The 16,418-nt window shown below is 29.0% G+C and overlaps 3 protein-coding genes across 3 annotated transcripts; 2 read left to right on the top strand and 1 right to left on the bottom strand.

Annotated features, from left to right (window-relative positions):
• The first annotated feature begins 42 nt into the window (after positions 1 to 42).
• Positions 43 to 2,190, top strand: LOC126838405 (protein arginine N-methyltransferase 5-like). Its single transcript, XM_050572797.1, has 2 exons — positions 43 to 174; positions 261 to 2,190. Exon 2 carries the CDS (start codon positions 291 to 293, stop codon positions 2,019 to 2,021), a length of 1,731 nt encoding a protein of 576 aa, XP_050428754.1. The 5' UTR covers positions 43 to 174; positions 261 to 290; the 3' UTR covers positions 2,022 to 2,190.
• A 1,941-nt stretch (positions 2,191 to 4,131) lies between these two features.
• Positions 4,132 to 5,277, top strand: LOC126838754 (mitochondrial import inner membrane translocase subunit Tim17-B-like). The gene is made up of 2 exons (XM_050573431.1): positions 4,132 to 4,421; positions 4,487 to 5,277. Exons 1-2 carry the CDS (start codon positions 4,275 to 4,277, stop codon positions 4,790 to 4,792), a joined length of 453 nt encoding a protein of 150 aa, XP_050429388.1. The 5' UTR covers positions 4,132 to 4,274; the 3' UTR covers positions 4,793 to 5,277.
• A 2,558-nt stretch (positions 5,278 to 7,835) lies between these two features.
• Positions 7,836 to 13,561, bottom strand: LOC126838368 (myrosinase 1-like). The gene is made up of 12 exons (XM_050572729.1): positions 13,388 to 13,561; positions 13,208 to 13,285; positions 11,448 to 11,701; positions 11,041 to 11,175; positions 10,718 to 10,840; positions 10,448 to 10,646; positions 10,127 to 10,224; positions 9,880 to 10,021; positions 8,977 to 9,125; positions 8,761 to 8,913; positions 8,344 to 8,447; positions 7,836 to 8,154 (listed from the first exon to the last, which is right to left on the bottom strand). Exons 1-12 carry the CDS (start codon positions 13,395 to 13,397, stop codon positions 8,031 to 8,033), a joined length of 1,569 nt encoding a protein of 522 aa, XP_050428686.1. The 5' UTR covers positions 13,398 to 13,561; the 3' UTR covers positions 7,836 to 8,030.
• Positions 13,562 to 16,418: the final 2,857 nt, after the last annotated feature.

Genomic DNA, 16,418 nt, shown 5'->3' with positions numbered 1-16,418 from the left:
TATTGTTTACAATCTTATAAGTTTAATCTGTATAGTGCTTATTGCGTCACTTTAAGTTCAAAATCAACATTTTTTTAAATTCATTTTAAATTATATTTTATTAAAATCATTATTTAAAAATATGCCGACGATTCAGAATTCAGATTCAATTAAAAAATAATTTTGAAACGACTGGTAAAGTCCTAAGTTGTTTCAATATTATTTCATACAGAAATTGTTTATACTCTTGTCTAATAATTTAACTGTTTTTCTTATTTTAGGTTATAACTCACAAATTGAATAATTTGCAAATGGCAAATCTTTGGCCAGTCATATCTAAAATTCCAGTTAATTTAGCATTTGACTTTAATACAATAAATAGTTTTCAAAAATGTATGGAGGATGCTGGTAATTGGTATTGCAAACATGTCTGTATGCAATTATTTCACGAAAAGAAAATATGTGATGTAAATTCATTAGAGCACTATAAGTGGCCCAGTATAATTGCCAAATTGCCTCAAGTAGACTTTGATGATTTTACTCTTCAACAAATTAAACAAAAACAATTCACTTATGAACTTAGCGTTTTACATGGGTTTAAAGTCAAACAGTTCATGATAAACTTATCTGAGAACCATGTAAATTTAGCTAGAATATTAAGTAAATATTTAGATCACCCTATTCATTTTTACTTAAGAATACCAATAGACTCGTGGGATTTGTGGAATAACTTTAGGAACTCTATAGGGTATAGTCTGCAATTAGGAGTTATACTAGTATTAAAGAAATTTGTGTTGCCACAAGAAGAAATTAAAAGATGGATTGGTGAACCAGTATTAGCCCTATTAATTGAAACGGACATTTTCATACCTAATGTGAAAAACTTTTATGTACTCGGTGAAGAACATGAAAAATTTCTAAAAATAGCTATCCAACAAAAATGGATGATCATGCTATCTGGTGAGTCTTCCCCCTCCATACTGGATTATTTTTATTATATAATGTTTGTTGCAAAAAATGTTCAAATACCTGTTCCAATATTAAGTTGTGACAATCTCTTGCAATTTCCTTTACAACCGTTAAGAGATAATCTCATGTCTTGTGTTTATCATGTATTTGAACAGGACCCAGTAAAATATTCGCAATATCAAAAAGCCATATACACAGCAATAAAGGATAGAAACAACAAAAACGTAGTCATAGCTGTTATTGGTGCTGGAAGAGGACCACTGGTTAAAGCCAGTTTGAGAGCTGCAGATTTGGCAGCGGCAAACGTGAAGATATTTGCAGTTGAAAAAAATGAAAATGCTATACCAACACTACTATTGTTTAAAAATAATGTATGGGGCGATTCAGTGCAGGTAGTTTTCAGTGATGGTCGAGATTGGGATCCACCTGAGAAATGTGATATTATGGTGTCAGAATTACTAGGATCATTTGGAGATAACGAATTATCGCCTGAATGTTTAGATGGAGCTCAAAAATGTTTAAAGGATGACGGTATAAGTATACCGTGTACATATTCTTCTTTCCTTAGACCAGTAATGTCACATAAATTATACAGTCAAACTACTACAAATAAAGATACCGATGGCTGTGAATCAAAATTTAAGTACCCAGAATTTGAACAAATGTATGTTGTTCTTCAACCAGAGAGCTATAAGCCAACAGATCCTAAAATACTATTTACATTTAACCATCCTACTAAAACTTTACCAGACAATACAAGGTATAAATGTTTAGAATTTAAAGTAACAGCTAACATGCAATTGCACGGTTTCAGTGGATATTTCGATGCCATTTTGTACAAAGATATAATAATAAGCATTGAACCATCAACGCAAAGTGTTGGTATGTTTAGCTGGTTTCCAGTTTATTTTCCAATCAAAGACACTATGTTTGTTAAGGCTGGGGATGTTATAACTGTACATTTTTGGAGATGTTGTAATAACTACAAAGTATGGTACGAATGGAGTGTTTCGTCTCCAAAACAAACACCTGTATACAATTGTAATGGTCGATCATACTCTATGAAGCTTTAAAAGGATAAATTTAAAATGTAATTATTTAATAATAACTGTTTTGTTGTTGTTGTTATAATCAATGTTTAAATGTATGTTTTATATTAGTTGTATATTAGGTTTTTATATTTTATTTTGGCAAAAATAATTATAATTTATTAATTAGCTATTTTTTAACTGATCATTAGTAGCACACATTTTTATTTGTTTATTATAAATAATATATTGATATTTTTTAATAATATTATATTCAATATTCGTATTTTGTAGAAATTAGTGTAAGCTAATTTTTAGTAATTGCAAAGTAAAAAGTTACCCAACAAAGAACCGTTAAGTAGCTCCTTTTTAATAATAATATAGACTACATCACTTATAAGTGACAACGTAGTAGTCAGCCATTACAAGAATATTGCATGTACGAGTAGGTAGTCTGAATATTGTTTCGGTAATCCTTTATTGAAAAACATCATAATTTTCTTTGGTTCTATTGTTGTTTCAATTCCAAGAAAAATCATGTAGTAAAAAATATGGAAGAGTAGAAATTATTAGCTTTATTTCAGATTCTTGAGTGTACGGAAGGTTGAAAAGACCAATTACTAAATTTTTTTTAAACCAAGCCATTTAAAAATGTGTTCACTGCCCTTAAATTATACTATTCTTAAGCACTACCCATAGCTTTAAGTATTATTTTCATCGTATATTTTATTTTATTATAACAGAACGAGCATAATTAGAATTATGTACCTAAAATCTTATTTTTTTGTCATAATTACAATCACAAAATATAATATTTGATGGTATATGCTATATTATCTATACAGAATGATAAAAAAAAAGTATAAAGCGGAAACTTAAAAAACGGTGAAAAATTATATTATACTTTAAGGGGGGGGGGGGTAAAGTTCGTGCAAAAAACGGCAAATTTTTGTGAATTTTTTTTTACGGCACAGTTAAAATTTATTTATTAAAACTAATGGTACATTTAAGTATAACATTCGAAGAATATTGTGTAATATTTCATGTAGAAATATTACAAAATACGGCAATGGCAGCAATTATTCGGAAAAAAGTAGAATTGCGGTGTCCCTCATAACTCGATGCTGGATCATCCGAAATTAAAAAAATCAAGTTCTTTCGTTAGATAATTGCTTTCCCCAGGTAACGCTGGGAGGGTTTTTTGAAATTTCAATTTTTCACTTTTTAGGAACACTGAAGGGAAAAACGCGATTTTTGCGAAAAAAAATCGGCTAATTTGTTTTTGTAAAATAAAAAATATTAACAAATTTAAAAAAAAATCTTCAGCGTTACCTCGTAAGTTACGTACAGAAATAGTGTTCAAAATTTCAAAAGGATCGGTGTAGTAGTTTTGAAGTTATGAGGGTCACCGACTTTGAAAACGTGAGTTGTGGGAAAAACGCTTTAAAGTTAACGATAGTGCGCTCGGGCCGGGCAATTATAAAATTCCGACAACTCATAACGTCGTCAATTTTGTTCCGATCGACTTGAAATTTTGACACAATATTCTTGAGATATTATGCATTCAGTTAACAAAAAAAAAAAAAAAATGTTAATACCTTACCCCCCCCTTAAATACACTACCCATTTATTATATATATATATATGTTTTTATAAGACTACAAATTACAATTAATGATTGATCACTGTTATATTACTTATTTTGGTTTAAATTGAAAGTTATGAGTGATTCACCGAATGAATATAATATTTTTGATTTTGAAATTCGTAGGCAAGCGTAAATATGTTGTTTAATACTTACACAAATATGCACCAAGGAGTTCAATAAACTAAGCCTCTTTAATTGAAGGAACTTCAATTGATGTATTGTGCACTAATGTGCAAAATTGTCCAATTAGTAATAAAAAAAAACCGTATTTCATGCAAGATGCACAAAAACTCGCCAATATTAAACTTCTACAATTCATATCATATAAGCCCATAGGCAGACTAAAAAATTTATTTTGGGAGGGGGGGGGCTAGCGAGAGCCTATTCAGTCATTCCCATAAATAAGTCCCTGCATTCGAAGCGCGTGAATTGTAGCTTCTGGCAATGCAGGTTAAGAGATTCTTGTTATTTATATATATTTTCCTTTAGGCTTTATTTGTGAGATTATAAATATGTCAAAACTGTGTTTATATGGGAATTATTTTACTATGGTAATGTAACCATCATAACGACAATACTGTCAAATGTATTTTTGTGTGTTGGTATAATTTGATTTGTATCGTGTCGCACTGTTTTTCGAATCATTAACGATGGATGCCTACGACAGAGAACCGTGCCCAATGCGAGTTATGGATGATATAGGCAGTGCATTTGCCTTGGGCCTCATCGGTGGAGGAATATTCCAGGCGGTTGAGGGTTTCCGAAACGCACCGACCGGATTCAGAAGGCGTTGCAAAGTGAGTGTGAAAATCACAAGTAACCAAATCAGAAAATTTTTAATATGTTGGGATTTGATTTCCAGAGCGCTTTTCAATCGGCCACCACCCGAGCTCCGGCCATCGGCGGAACGTTTGCTGTTTGGGGTGGCCTGTATGCCGCCATTGAATGCACAATGATCGGCATCAGGAAGAAGGAAGACCCATGGAACACGATTACTAGCAGCGCTCTGGCCGGCGGCATACTGGCCGCGAGAAAAGGGCTTCGATCGATGGCGTTTAACGCGTTTGGTAGTGCCGCTTGTATGACAGCTTTCGAAGCCTACGGCTGGTACTCGGAGTACAGGTCAGCCGAAGAATTTAGACCGCGAGCGCCAAAATATGACAACTAACAACGCGCCCACCCAGAGACAGAGACTCGGTTATGCCCGTGAGAGAGCCAAAAGTTTGTACGGGATGACACTATTGACTATGGTCGGTAGTTAGCCTTTTTTTGAGCAGCAACGAGACAGATGTGACACGAGCTAAGGATGTCACTAAACAACATCATAGCCAACCACGTTTGGGTTTTTGGACCGCTGTGTTTAAAAAAATCCGCGTCAAAGCCGAGGCTGTCTTGTCGATCTCATGTGGCCAATAATTGCCGCCTTCATTTTAAATGCTGCACTATATAGCCAGAGCGCGGGGCTAGTTATTTGTTTCTTAATTGGTAATTTTCTTCCAAGTCTTTTTGTGTACTTTATCCATTTTCGCCCAGACTTGTCGGCTGGAATGGGTAAAGTTTACGTTGGCAGTGGTTTCATGACATTAATTATTGCGTCTATTTTCAAAAATTAAAACCGTGAATGAAAATTCATGCGTTTATCTTTTGTGTGTAAAATTTTTCTTGATTTATATTGCTATACTTTGTTCGGAATAAGAACGGGCTTTGGCGGCCATGTGCACTAGTCGCGGCCGCTGAAGCCTGTACTTATTCTGAATAGAGTATATGTGATGATATTTTGTTGTGTATCACTTTTTTCAATGTTTATAAGTTATAACTTATATTTAAATGTGCTTATTTGTTGTGTAATATTTCTTCAATGTTTAAAATGTATTTTTTGTGTATCATTTTCTCTTGATATATATTTGTATTATATAATATGATAATTTGTTGTGTACTTATCATTTTTAAAATATTGTATTGTAAATTGCTGTGTACTACTATTATGGATATCTGTATTATAAAAAAATATATTTATTACTCGTATTCTAAAAACATCAAACATAAAAAATGGTTGTTTTTTTAAAATTCATTTAGAAAATATATGAATTGTAGTATGCCAAGTACACGTCACATTTTTACGAGCTTTAATGTTTTTTTACCCAGACTAAAAAATAAAAATAAATTTAAACGTTATTTTATCGACTGCTATAATTTAACACACATATACTTTAGCTGTTAAAACAAATAATTGTTTTTATTATGTAAGTTTTAATCTTTACCCCTTCTTCAGTTTCCAATTTTTCAGCACATTCTTGTACAGACATATTTTTTCCCTTGGAAACGTGTTTAAATAGGTTAACAAATCCTTCTAAATTTAAAGGTACTAAAACAAAAATATGCAAAATTTTGAATTTTTATATGTGAGCGATAATTATTATTATTTATAATATTGTAATATTGTAAATTGTAATTAAAAAGGCATGATGTGGTGCAGTGGTCACCTCTATTATCGATGAAATAATTTATTTTAGATGAAAATGTATTGTTTTTACAGTGATGTTTTTTTTATTTGTCTAAATTTGAGTGCGGACTATTTTTTTTTTATTTTACCTTTTTGAGCGTATTTTTAGATCTCATAAATGTTTAGTATACTACTTTGTGTTTACCATCTTTTTTTGCTGTTTGCTTTTTGAAGTAATCATTCGCGATTTTCAAATCCTCTAGAATTTTACCCATGTACAATACACATTGACCCAATGTTAAATCACTAATCTGATATTTTAGGACATTGGTGAACCATTTTCTACAATCCTTGAACGAATGTTCTATAATCTGAAAATTTGTTATCAATACAAAATTGAATTTTATAAAAAATCCGTTTGTAAAACTTAAATAATATTATAGTACTTAAATAATTTTCAAGTTAAACCTACAAAAATGGTTATTTTTTTATGCTAAGTACACGTTGCATTATTACAAGCATTAATGTTTTATTATTCAAACAAAAAAATTAAAATTAATTTAAACATTATTTTATTGATTGCTGTAATATAATCAAAATATACTTTAGTAGTTTTGAAAACATTATTTTTGTAAGCTATTTGTGTTAGTAACCAAATTTATAAATGATATAAATATCATTCTTGACATTATTTCATTATTTTCTACAAAACACAAAACGTATACTTTAAATTAAAAAAAACAAAAGATTTTATTTATAATACATTATTGATTACGCTTAGATTTACAGTACTAATAATTAATTATTAAATCAAAAAGTATAGAACTATTAATATCTAATAGCTTACAAAGTAGTAAAACTTATATATATTTTTTGGGCTAAAACATGATATTGAAACATTAAGATTCGATTATAACTTATATAACAAAATTAAACAATTTTTTAACAATTAACATTAAAAACTTTTTTTGACTATAAATATGTATGACACGAATTTTATTCGTAAGTCTTTATGTTAAAATAATAATAGTTTCCTAGATAAGAATGACTGGGTTTTGGGGTAATTTTTTCTTTTATATTATTAATGATGCAGCAAAATATTGTCGAAAAACTTACAGTTTTAAAATAATAGAATGAATTACCTCAGCTTCGAGATCACCTGAACCGGAAGTACTAGGTCGGTACGGAATCCTACAGCTAGGCGTTATGATACAAAATATTAACAATATAGAGAAATTAAAAAACATTTTACTATTTTATAAAGTATCAGCTGAAGTTAAACTTTGAGAAAAAACGAATGAATTTTACCGTCTTTGGATGCCTGTATTATATTGAATTGAAAAAAAATAAAACTAAAACTATACGAGTTGAATTTTTTAGATGCGGCACTATTTTTTAACTTGCACAAGTATGTAAGTATATGTATATGTTGTATACATACAAACATGTCGAAGAGGTGTGCAATTTTTTTTTATTTCAAAGAAAATAGTTTAGAAATTGTGTATTGCAACACCATTACGTATTATATTTAACGGACTTACATGACATCAAATACCAATACTACTAATCTCTAAGTTCCAATATGTACTTAAAATGTGTAGAAGAATATCATTCATACATTAGTGTCTCTTAGTACACTACAACTTTCCCTTACGCGTAATCATAGTTTATATTTATTAAAAATATAAAAAACTCAATTAAACACTTGAAATTAGTTTTATTTATTTTTTATTATATATACGAACACAACATAATATATTGATAAACTATAACTACAGACCCTGTTTAAAAAAATAAACTAAATGTACATAAAGCAAACAGCTTATAATCATAGTAGCTATCTTGTATTCTATCTTGTAGTAGAAAAATATTTGTTTTATTAAAAAATATATTTAAATAAATAATTTTAATTGGTTTGTGGTTTAACCCAGAAACCTAGAATATGTTCTAAAGTATTTGTAGTTTAGCTTGAATCAATTGGTAATGTCTTGTCTTGGAACAACTTATTGAAAAAGTCAAAACAGCCTTTCTTCGAACGAGGTCTGTCTGGGTTTTTAAAGTCCACCTCGTATATGCCGAATTTATCTCTGCAAAGTATAAAACGTTAGATCATATTAGATACAACATGCCCACTTCTTGATGCCCACAAATGACTAAAAACTCTTTACAATATAACATAGGTTACAGAACAGTTAGTAATTTTATAAATAGGATTGTTACATAACATTTATACGCCAAAAAGAAATGTGGTATATTTACAGTTTGACTCAACTTACTTGTATCCCATGATCCATTCAAAGGAATCCATGAACGACCAGACGCAATATCCGAAAACTTTAACGCCATCCTTAATCGCTTTATCCAACTCCACTAAAATACCCTAAAAAATAATATGATGCACCGTGTTGTTATCATTATTTTTAATTATAAACTATATTATAAGAAAATCGTATAGACTACTTAAGAGTTGTGTTTTATACGAAAATGGTTACATTTAATTATACTTTTAAAAAAATGTAATCATTTTTTTGAGCCACACTTTGTTGTAGCAAATCAAAAAATTCCATCTAGGTACTACCCTAAACTAAACGTTTATTTTTTCTGAAAAGTTAAAGGAATTGAGCAAGTAATCACAAGATTACTTAGTAGTATGTATAGCCAATCTATATTAGTAACATGTGTAGTATACTTACACGATGATAATCTATTTTTTTTTTGGTTTTTTCTTCGGCGCTTATTAATTGATCATCGGAATCCTTAAGTCCGTTTTCGCAAATAATAAATTTAGTGTCCTTCTTGCACTTTTCGCTTAACCATTTTAAAATATTGTAAAATCCATTATAGTCCTAAATAAAAGAAATTCGTTTTTAACAATTTAGTGTAATTATCAAGCCAATTTCCCAACTTACATCTATCGGAATACTAGGTTCCGTGTAGTCTCCTATGTCGATTCTTTGATCGATTTTTTTAAAATCTTTTTCTTTCTTTATGTCTTCCTCAGTCAACATGGTCACTCTCAACGCCCTATAGTAGTTAAACGCCATGAAGTCGTAAGCACCTATAAAAACAAACGTGAAATAATTATTTAATGAATTAACGCTTGGCGGTTACAAAACAAATATCTTAACTTCGGATCCTAAGTTTGAAAAAAATCGTTAAATATGAACAATATGATAATAATATATAATATATATTATATATTATGGATAAATATTGTAACTATTTTTTAATAGTTTATCATTAAACATGGTTGAGTTTTAACTTCGATGAGGAGCTAAAAAGATTTTGTTACCCAATTATTGATACTTTATTGGGTCATACATGTAAAAAAGTTCACGCCTCATCTTTCAAAATTGAAAAAAACCCAATTTTTTTACTTAAAATTACGACGCATAATTTCCTGAAAAACCTGTTGGCAAACTATTTTTTTTATTAAGGAAAAACCAAAAAAAAGGGGGGGAAATTACACTTAATCGTAGTCAATTTCTTGGTTGCTAGGGGTGAACTGTCAACAGGTATTTGAAAATATTTTCATTATATTGTTAATTCTGATATATGGGTGTAACTATGGCAATACATTACGTTAGACAGACAACCAACCCTAACCCTAATCGTATACATTTTAAAACTTATAATACATTTTTAAGTACAATGCTTTTAGATCGTTTTTTAAAACTTTACCATTACAGATTCGTTTATTTAAATTTTAGATCTGTGACCTCCATATAGCCATATTACGCCCCGACCACAATGTTCTGTTTTTTTTATCTTTTAAAGTATAATCATAAATATTTAAAAAGATCTTTCAATACCTATGAGTACTTTTTTTTCCTCGTCGGTGAACGGAACAAGTCGCCAAGTACTAAAATTTTTCCGTTCACTTGTATCTATAATAGATTCCAGGACGATTTTTGGAAATTCACCAGTTACCAACGGTTCAATGAATATACCGACCTAAATAAAAATCACAAGTATTTAACAAAAGAAAAAAAGATACGTACTAAAGATTAGTAATATATATGTTATATATATATATTAATGTCAATAGTTAATACATACATAATGTTGCAATGCCAACTCTGAGGCTTTTACATCATTTTCATTATTTTCATTTTTAGGGAACGCCCATGTCGTATCTGGGCATATGCTAACTCCCCCTAAACATAAACACAATAATATATTATTATTTAATATGTTTTTTAATGGAATTTATATAAATAATTACTCTAATAATTAAATTTTAGCAAATGTACAACGAAGTTATATGCTAACTTCAATATTAATTATATGGTACCTATTATACGTTTTTTAGCAATCAAATATCATACACACAATCAACGGTTTTAGAAGTAATAATATAGGTATGTAATTAGTAGTTACCATTTTGTGTGGGCTTAAAGTCCTTTTCGTATATTCTGTATGCCGTGGCGTGAGCAAGTAACATATTACGAATAGACAAGTAATCTCCAATGCCACTGTATGTTGCACCCAAATCAGGTCCAAATGGAGCAATGCCATAAAATCCCCCATAGCCTTCGGACACCATCCTTGGTTCGTTAATCGTTGTCCACAGTTTCACCTATAATAATAAAATGGTGTACAGACTATAATAAAAAAAATAAGAATAATTTTAAATACATTTTAACTCACTTTATCTCCAAACGTTTTAAATAAAAAACGGGCGTAGCTTGCGAAAATTCCTATTATAAAATTGTTTGTCCAACCGCCCGCCTCTTGTAGGACTTGAGGAAGATCAAAGTGATACATGGTCACCTGTGCAATTTATTAATTATATAGCTAATCATATAATACAGTTAATAGGTCTTATGTATATTCTCTATTGTGTTGCTTGACTCAAACAAATATTGAACTCTCAATATTTTATTATCAAATAATCGATGTAAAATTTATGATTCAATGTAGAAAAAAAAATACTCAAATAAGGACTTTTAAACTTAAAAACCCGGTCTTACTATTGGCTGTATGTTGTTAGCGAGTAATTTATCGATTAAATCTTGGTAATGTTGTATTGCTTCTTCATTTGGTGCATGATCGTATCCAGTTGGCAAAATTCTCGACCAACTTAACGAGAACCGATATACTTGAACCTATAAAATAATACATAAAAATTATAGTGTAGAACTAGATCAATAAGCTATATTATTATTAATATTATTATATTCGAAGCCTGACAGACTATTTTAACCCTATGTGTCCCACAGGGACACCCAGTAAGTTTCCCGAACACAATATCTTACATTAGCCCACCGGTTCCGTTTAAACAAGGCCGGTATCAAATCTAGTTGGATTGAGAACTCGAAAGAAAAATTTTTTTTTAATTTGATGATTTCAAAAATGATAGTCAAACGGTTATACTCACGCCGAGTTCTTTGAGAAGGGCGATGTCCACGTCCGTTTTATGATAGGAGTCGCACGCAATACTAGCATCGTCAACCGAAGTAATGCTTTCAACTATTTTATCCACAATCTTGAAAACAAGGGAACCTTTTGAATAACCTATAAACTTGACTCGATTTATGTATTCTTTAGGTATATCCTTTAGGCTCCGGACAGAGAACACATCTAAATATTTTTGTTTTTTTATAAACACGTCCCATATGTTTTTACTCTTTCCTGTAATAAAATATTCAAAATTACGTTTAATTATTTAAAAAGCTTATTTCTTTTATAATTGAATTGCATACACATATTTTTACACATAAATTAAATCGTATTTCTCCCAGCTGTTTCTCCATTAAAAGTTCTTTATTTTAAAATATCAAGTAAGTGTAGTAATTCAAATGAAAAAAAAAAATATTGTTGATAACTTTAAAAGTTTTATGTGAATAGAAAAAAAATGGTACGCGCTAATAGTGAGAGATATTTGTCTTAGCTATAGTTAAAGATAATATATAAGTAAATCGGATTTTATTCCCATGCGATATAATCACTTTAATTTGAAAAAGTCTATGAGATATATATTCCAAACGCTTAGTATTCAATTTTCTAACTACAACTACAACTATAACTATAATACATTCAATTTTAAACTTATCAGAATGAGCTGCTCCAGATGAAACAAAATATGTATTAATAAAATTAAAAACTAAATATTTATGTTTTTTTATTTAAAAAAATTGTCAACTTCAGCTTAATGTTTCATTAGCCACTGTGATCTCTGAAACTGATCGAGAACTTGAAGTAAATAAAATATATAATAAAAAATAATTTTATAATTATATTTTAATTTTTAATTATTAAGAGTTTAGTGTTTTGTACAGTTTTGACTTTGGCAAAATGCTCAAATTAAATGCTCAAACGCAGACCTATTCTGATATTAAAAATACGAATTTACAATAATTTTATAAGGCTAGCTATTTTACTGTAAACTGTTTAAAAAGATGTACACATAACTGATAACTCAATAATAACTATTGTGATTATTAATTTTTATTAATTATACATTAACAGAGTCCAGAGATGAATAAAATAGTTACCAAAAGGCATTTCAAATGCAAAATTGCATTTAAAATCAGAGAGTAAGAACGTGTAAAGAAATTTCATCGTGTAAAATAAATGTAAATAAAAGTTTGTTCAAAAACGTTTTTACTCACTGTTTAAAATAGTCAAGATTTTTTTTTCTTTATTAATAAATACACAATCTGTTCCAAATAGGTACAATAAGTGTATTGACTAAAATAATAGTATGACATGAAAAAAAAAAACATGATAAAAGAAGCCACCCATTGATGACACTTTTAAGCGATTAAAAATAGTCAAGATAAACACAAAATGTATAAGTAAAGTTATTTTTTGAAAGTATTCAATTTGGAATTTACAATTTTATTTTTAAATTAGGGGAAGGTGGGGGAATTGCGGCCACCTAAGCAAGAATTATAATATCTTCGGAACTATAAGTCCAGAAATTTCGTTATTTCTTGAAATCGAACTATCGAGTTTTTTTTCGGAAAAATATTCCAACAAATCACTTAATTGATAATTGTTTTTTGGTGGAAAAAAAGTTGTTTATCATTTTGAAACATCTGGTTAGGTAGTATTATTTTTTTACAACCCCCTCAGAGTAAGATTTTTCTATAAATATAACAAAATAATTTCCCAATAAAATAAGAGTTTGCTTACCGCCCTCGTCTACTGCGCCTTCAATTTGGTAAGCACTGGACGAAGCGCCGAATAAAAAATCTTTCGGAAAATCGACAGCTAAATATGTAAAAAATATCAAAAATTATTTCATTAGAAAATGTTAAATTATTTTTTTACACGTGTATACATTTGTAAAATTTAATAATAATTTTACGTTACCTGTAGTCATTTTTTCTTATTCGCGTTTTACTTTTAAAATAAAACAAATAACATTCACTTTGTGCCTGGTTAACTTTTGACTGAATGATTTGTTGATGTAAAATACTTTGTATTTATACTATTTGAAATGAACTTATTTATATTTCAGTATATCTTTTGGGTTTTCTACTCAAGCAACAGGTCAAAGACTAGTTGTATAGACGTACTGATTATGTTTTTTTTAATCAATAAAACTATTGTTATTTATCTTGAAATAAAGATAAGGAATTGTTGATTTATAAAAATGCAATACCTAATGTCTGATTTATAGACTTATTACAGGATAAAATCGTACCAGCGGTGAAAAAGTTTCTGTAAATCCTAACCGCTGCCAAATCATTTGCAGATTACTTTTTCAAGAAGTTGATGAAAAAAGTACTTTTTCAACTCCATAACGAAACTAAAATAATTACTAGATCATAAATACAATATAAGGCAACACAATACATATTTTTGCCATGCAAATATGGGTATCAAAAATATGTACTGATTATTACTCAGAAATTCTTGTTCTATTTAAAAATATTTTTGTTGATTATTTACAATGGGGTGCCATTTTTTCAATTTGACTATTTAAATTAAAATTAAACAAACTTGTGCAAAAAAATAGAAATTTAGAAGTTTGATTATATTTTTAGACTTTGTAAGGGAAGGAAATGGGGGGAGGGGGAGAGGAGATTAAGCGTGACACAAAAAATCTCACAAATTTTCTTGGTTACCTCTAGGCAAAAAAAAAAAAAACATTGAAATCAAAACCGCTTGAATTAAATACAATAAACAAAGTACTGTGCTTGTGCATAATACACGATAATCGATATAGTACTTAGTCAGTAGTTTATCGATAAGAAATTATGTTTTCCGAGAAATTATCTGTATAAATAATTTGTTTTTTTTGTATCATCAGACAATGCATAGATCTGTTACACGAACCAGACATTGTGTATTGACAAATGTACGTCAAGAGTTGTTTTTATATTAACGCACTAATCAAGAGTGTTTATCTAGTTGTTTTGCTGATGAACAGTTAATAGATGCATTTTAATCAATAGAGAAATGCTTTTTTAATCAGAAGGCTTTTAGTTTTGAATAATTATCTCTATTACTCAAATATTTATGTTCAATAATATTAAGTAATTATGACCTGTGACTTACCTATGACCTGAGGGTTATCACTAAAAAGATGAAATATTAAAAAAGATGCCGAACGCCTATTGGCGCCGTATGATAACAGCAATTTGTCTGTGTCGCTGAAAGGTCTACAATTTCTTATCTGCCGCCTAAATCAATATTAACCATTTACTTACGTTGTACAAAAGTCTTGAAACTGTAGTGCTGACAGTGAAAATATAAGAATACACCATAAATACACAATGCTATGTATACCTCTAATTATACCTCTTTGAAAATTTAAGTAAAATTTTACTAAATTTTTATTGAGTAAAATTATTTGTTATTTATTTTTAAAAATAAATTACACATTTTAATGTTAAAGTTTTGATTATATATGTAACAATCTTTAACGGCTTTTTGTTGGTTTTCCGGAAAACTATTTACTTCGGACAAACCAACAAAATTGTTAGCACAACTTTTTTGTGCACAACTTTGTGTGCTTTAAATTTTATATACATTATTAACATATAAAGTATTTTACATATTGTTTTATATGCACGTGTTCATTCCACCTCAACAAGAAATATTAGGGTATTATATTCTATTTATTAGGATGTAATGATTCTAAGCAGCGTTCTACCAAATAGGCGTACTTTATTTTTAAAGACTACTTAAATAAATGAATCAGTTTATTCAAGTTTATAAGAACTCAAGAGGGTTGTTATTTTCACAGAAAAAAATGAATACGTTTTCTTACAAAAATGACAGTTCAAAAGCAACCATTTGAATAGGTGACGATGATTCACATGTCTGTGTGTACTATTATGAAAAAATATATATTATTCGAAAACCTATCGATAATGTGTTTTCAATCATACAGGGTGATTTTGAAATGGCAATACTTAAATGGGCCACAAAAGATATAAGGCTTTTTTAAATTACTCTTATTTAGATATTAAAGCTCAAAATCTAGTAGTGTACCTAATATTATTTTTATCTGCGCCCGTCACACAATAAGCATGTTTAATATTTTTTTTTTTTAAGATTTTGATAAGATTTTTTATTTTTTAGCCGTATTTCGACGACTTTAATTTATATTTTTATAATCGATTTTGAAATGAAATATAATGCTAACTTTTCTACTGTGTTTTTTTTTATAATACTTTTACCATTTAATAAAGCAGATTCTTCAGGCGGCCGATGTTATCACAATGCACTATGAATACAAATTATTTTTAGCTAGCTTGACGCTTTTCGTATTTTTTTAATATTACTTACATTTACCGCCATGGCGTAACCTGGCCGCGGTATCTAAAATTATAAATAAAAAATGTACAATTAGTAGCTTTACTCATTTTTTTCTATTTCTGTAAAATCTCCTCGTCAAACACTCAAGTCTCAAACGGTTAAATCCCGTTCCCGTTTTGAATCGATTAACTTGATTTTTTTTTTTTTTCATTAAAAATTCCAGTTATTTAATTATACAATTATTTTATTTAATCATAAACTTTCAAGACTTGCTGTAATTTAATTTGACATATAGAATATTGTTTTAATAGAATGAGAAATACTGTAATCTTTTATGTCATACCAATCGCATATTTAATTAACTAACTTATTTCTATAGACCTTTGTATTTATATCATATATTAATAATATGATATAATATTATAATCTAACGTTAAAACATGCCTAGCGTCTCTCTGAATGTTTTTGTTAACAAAGCACACATTGAAGGTAATAGTCGCAGTCTCACTATTAGTAACTGTCTTGTAAACAAAGTTAAACGTCATTCTTTAGTGACGTACTAATAAGCTTAGCACTAATAAGTTGTTTAACAAAACTAGTTAGTGTTTTGCCATGTTAAACTTAGTTATAAACT

Source organism: Adelges cooleyi, unplaced genomic scaffold (assembly GCF_023614345.1).
Source record: "Adelges cooleyi isolate 19-005CV unplaced genomic scaffold, UGA_ACOO_1.1 ACOO_flye_CR_arks_rails_tigmint_CR_PRNA_30, whole genome shotgun sequence".
Lineage (NCBI taxonomy): Eukaryota > Metazoa > Arthropoda > Insecta > Hemiptera > Adelgidae > Adelges > Adelges cooleyi.
Note: the sequence above shows the minus strand (reverse complement) of the source record. Positions and strands in the feature narration are given on the sequence as shown.

Excerpts from the sequence above, each read along its gene's own strand:
- LOC126838405 (XM_050572797.1), top strand. The coding sequence starts at position 291 with ATGGCAAATCTTTGGCCAGTCATATCTAAAATTCCAGTTAATTTAGCA.
- LOC126838754 (XM_050573431.1), top strand. The coding sequence starts at position 4,275 with ATGGATGCCTACGACAGAGAACCGTGCCCAATGCGAGTTATGGATGAT. Across the intron at positions 4,422-4,486 it reads GATTCAGAAGGCGTTGCAAA|AGCGCTTTTCAATCGGCCAC; the intron begins GTGAGTGTGAAA and ends TTTGATTTCCAG.
- LOC126838368 (XM_050572729.1), bottom strand. Across the intron at positions 10,647-10,717 it reads TTAAAACGTTTGGAGATAAA|GTGAAACTGTGGACAACGAT; the intron begins GTGAGTTAAAAT and ends TTATTATTATAG. Across the intron at positions 9,126-9,879 it reads GGAAAAAAAAGTACTCATAG|GTGCTTACGACTTCATGGCG; the intron begins GTATTGAAAGAT and ends TTGTTTTTATAG.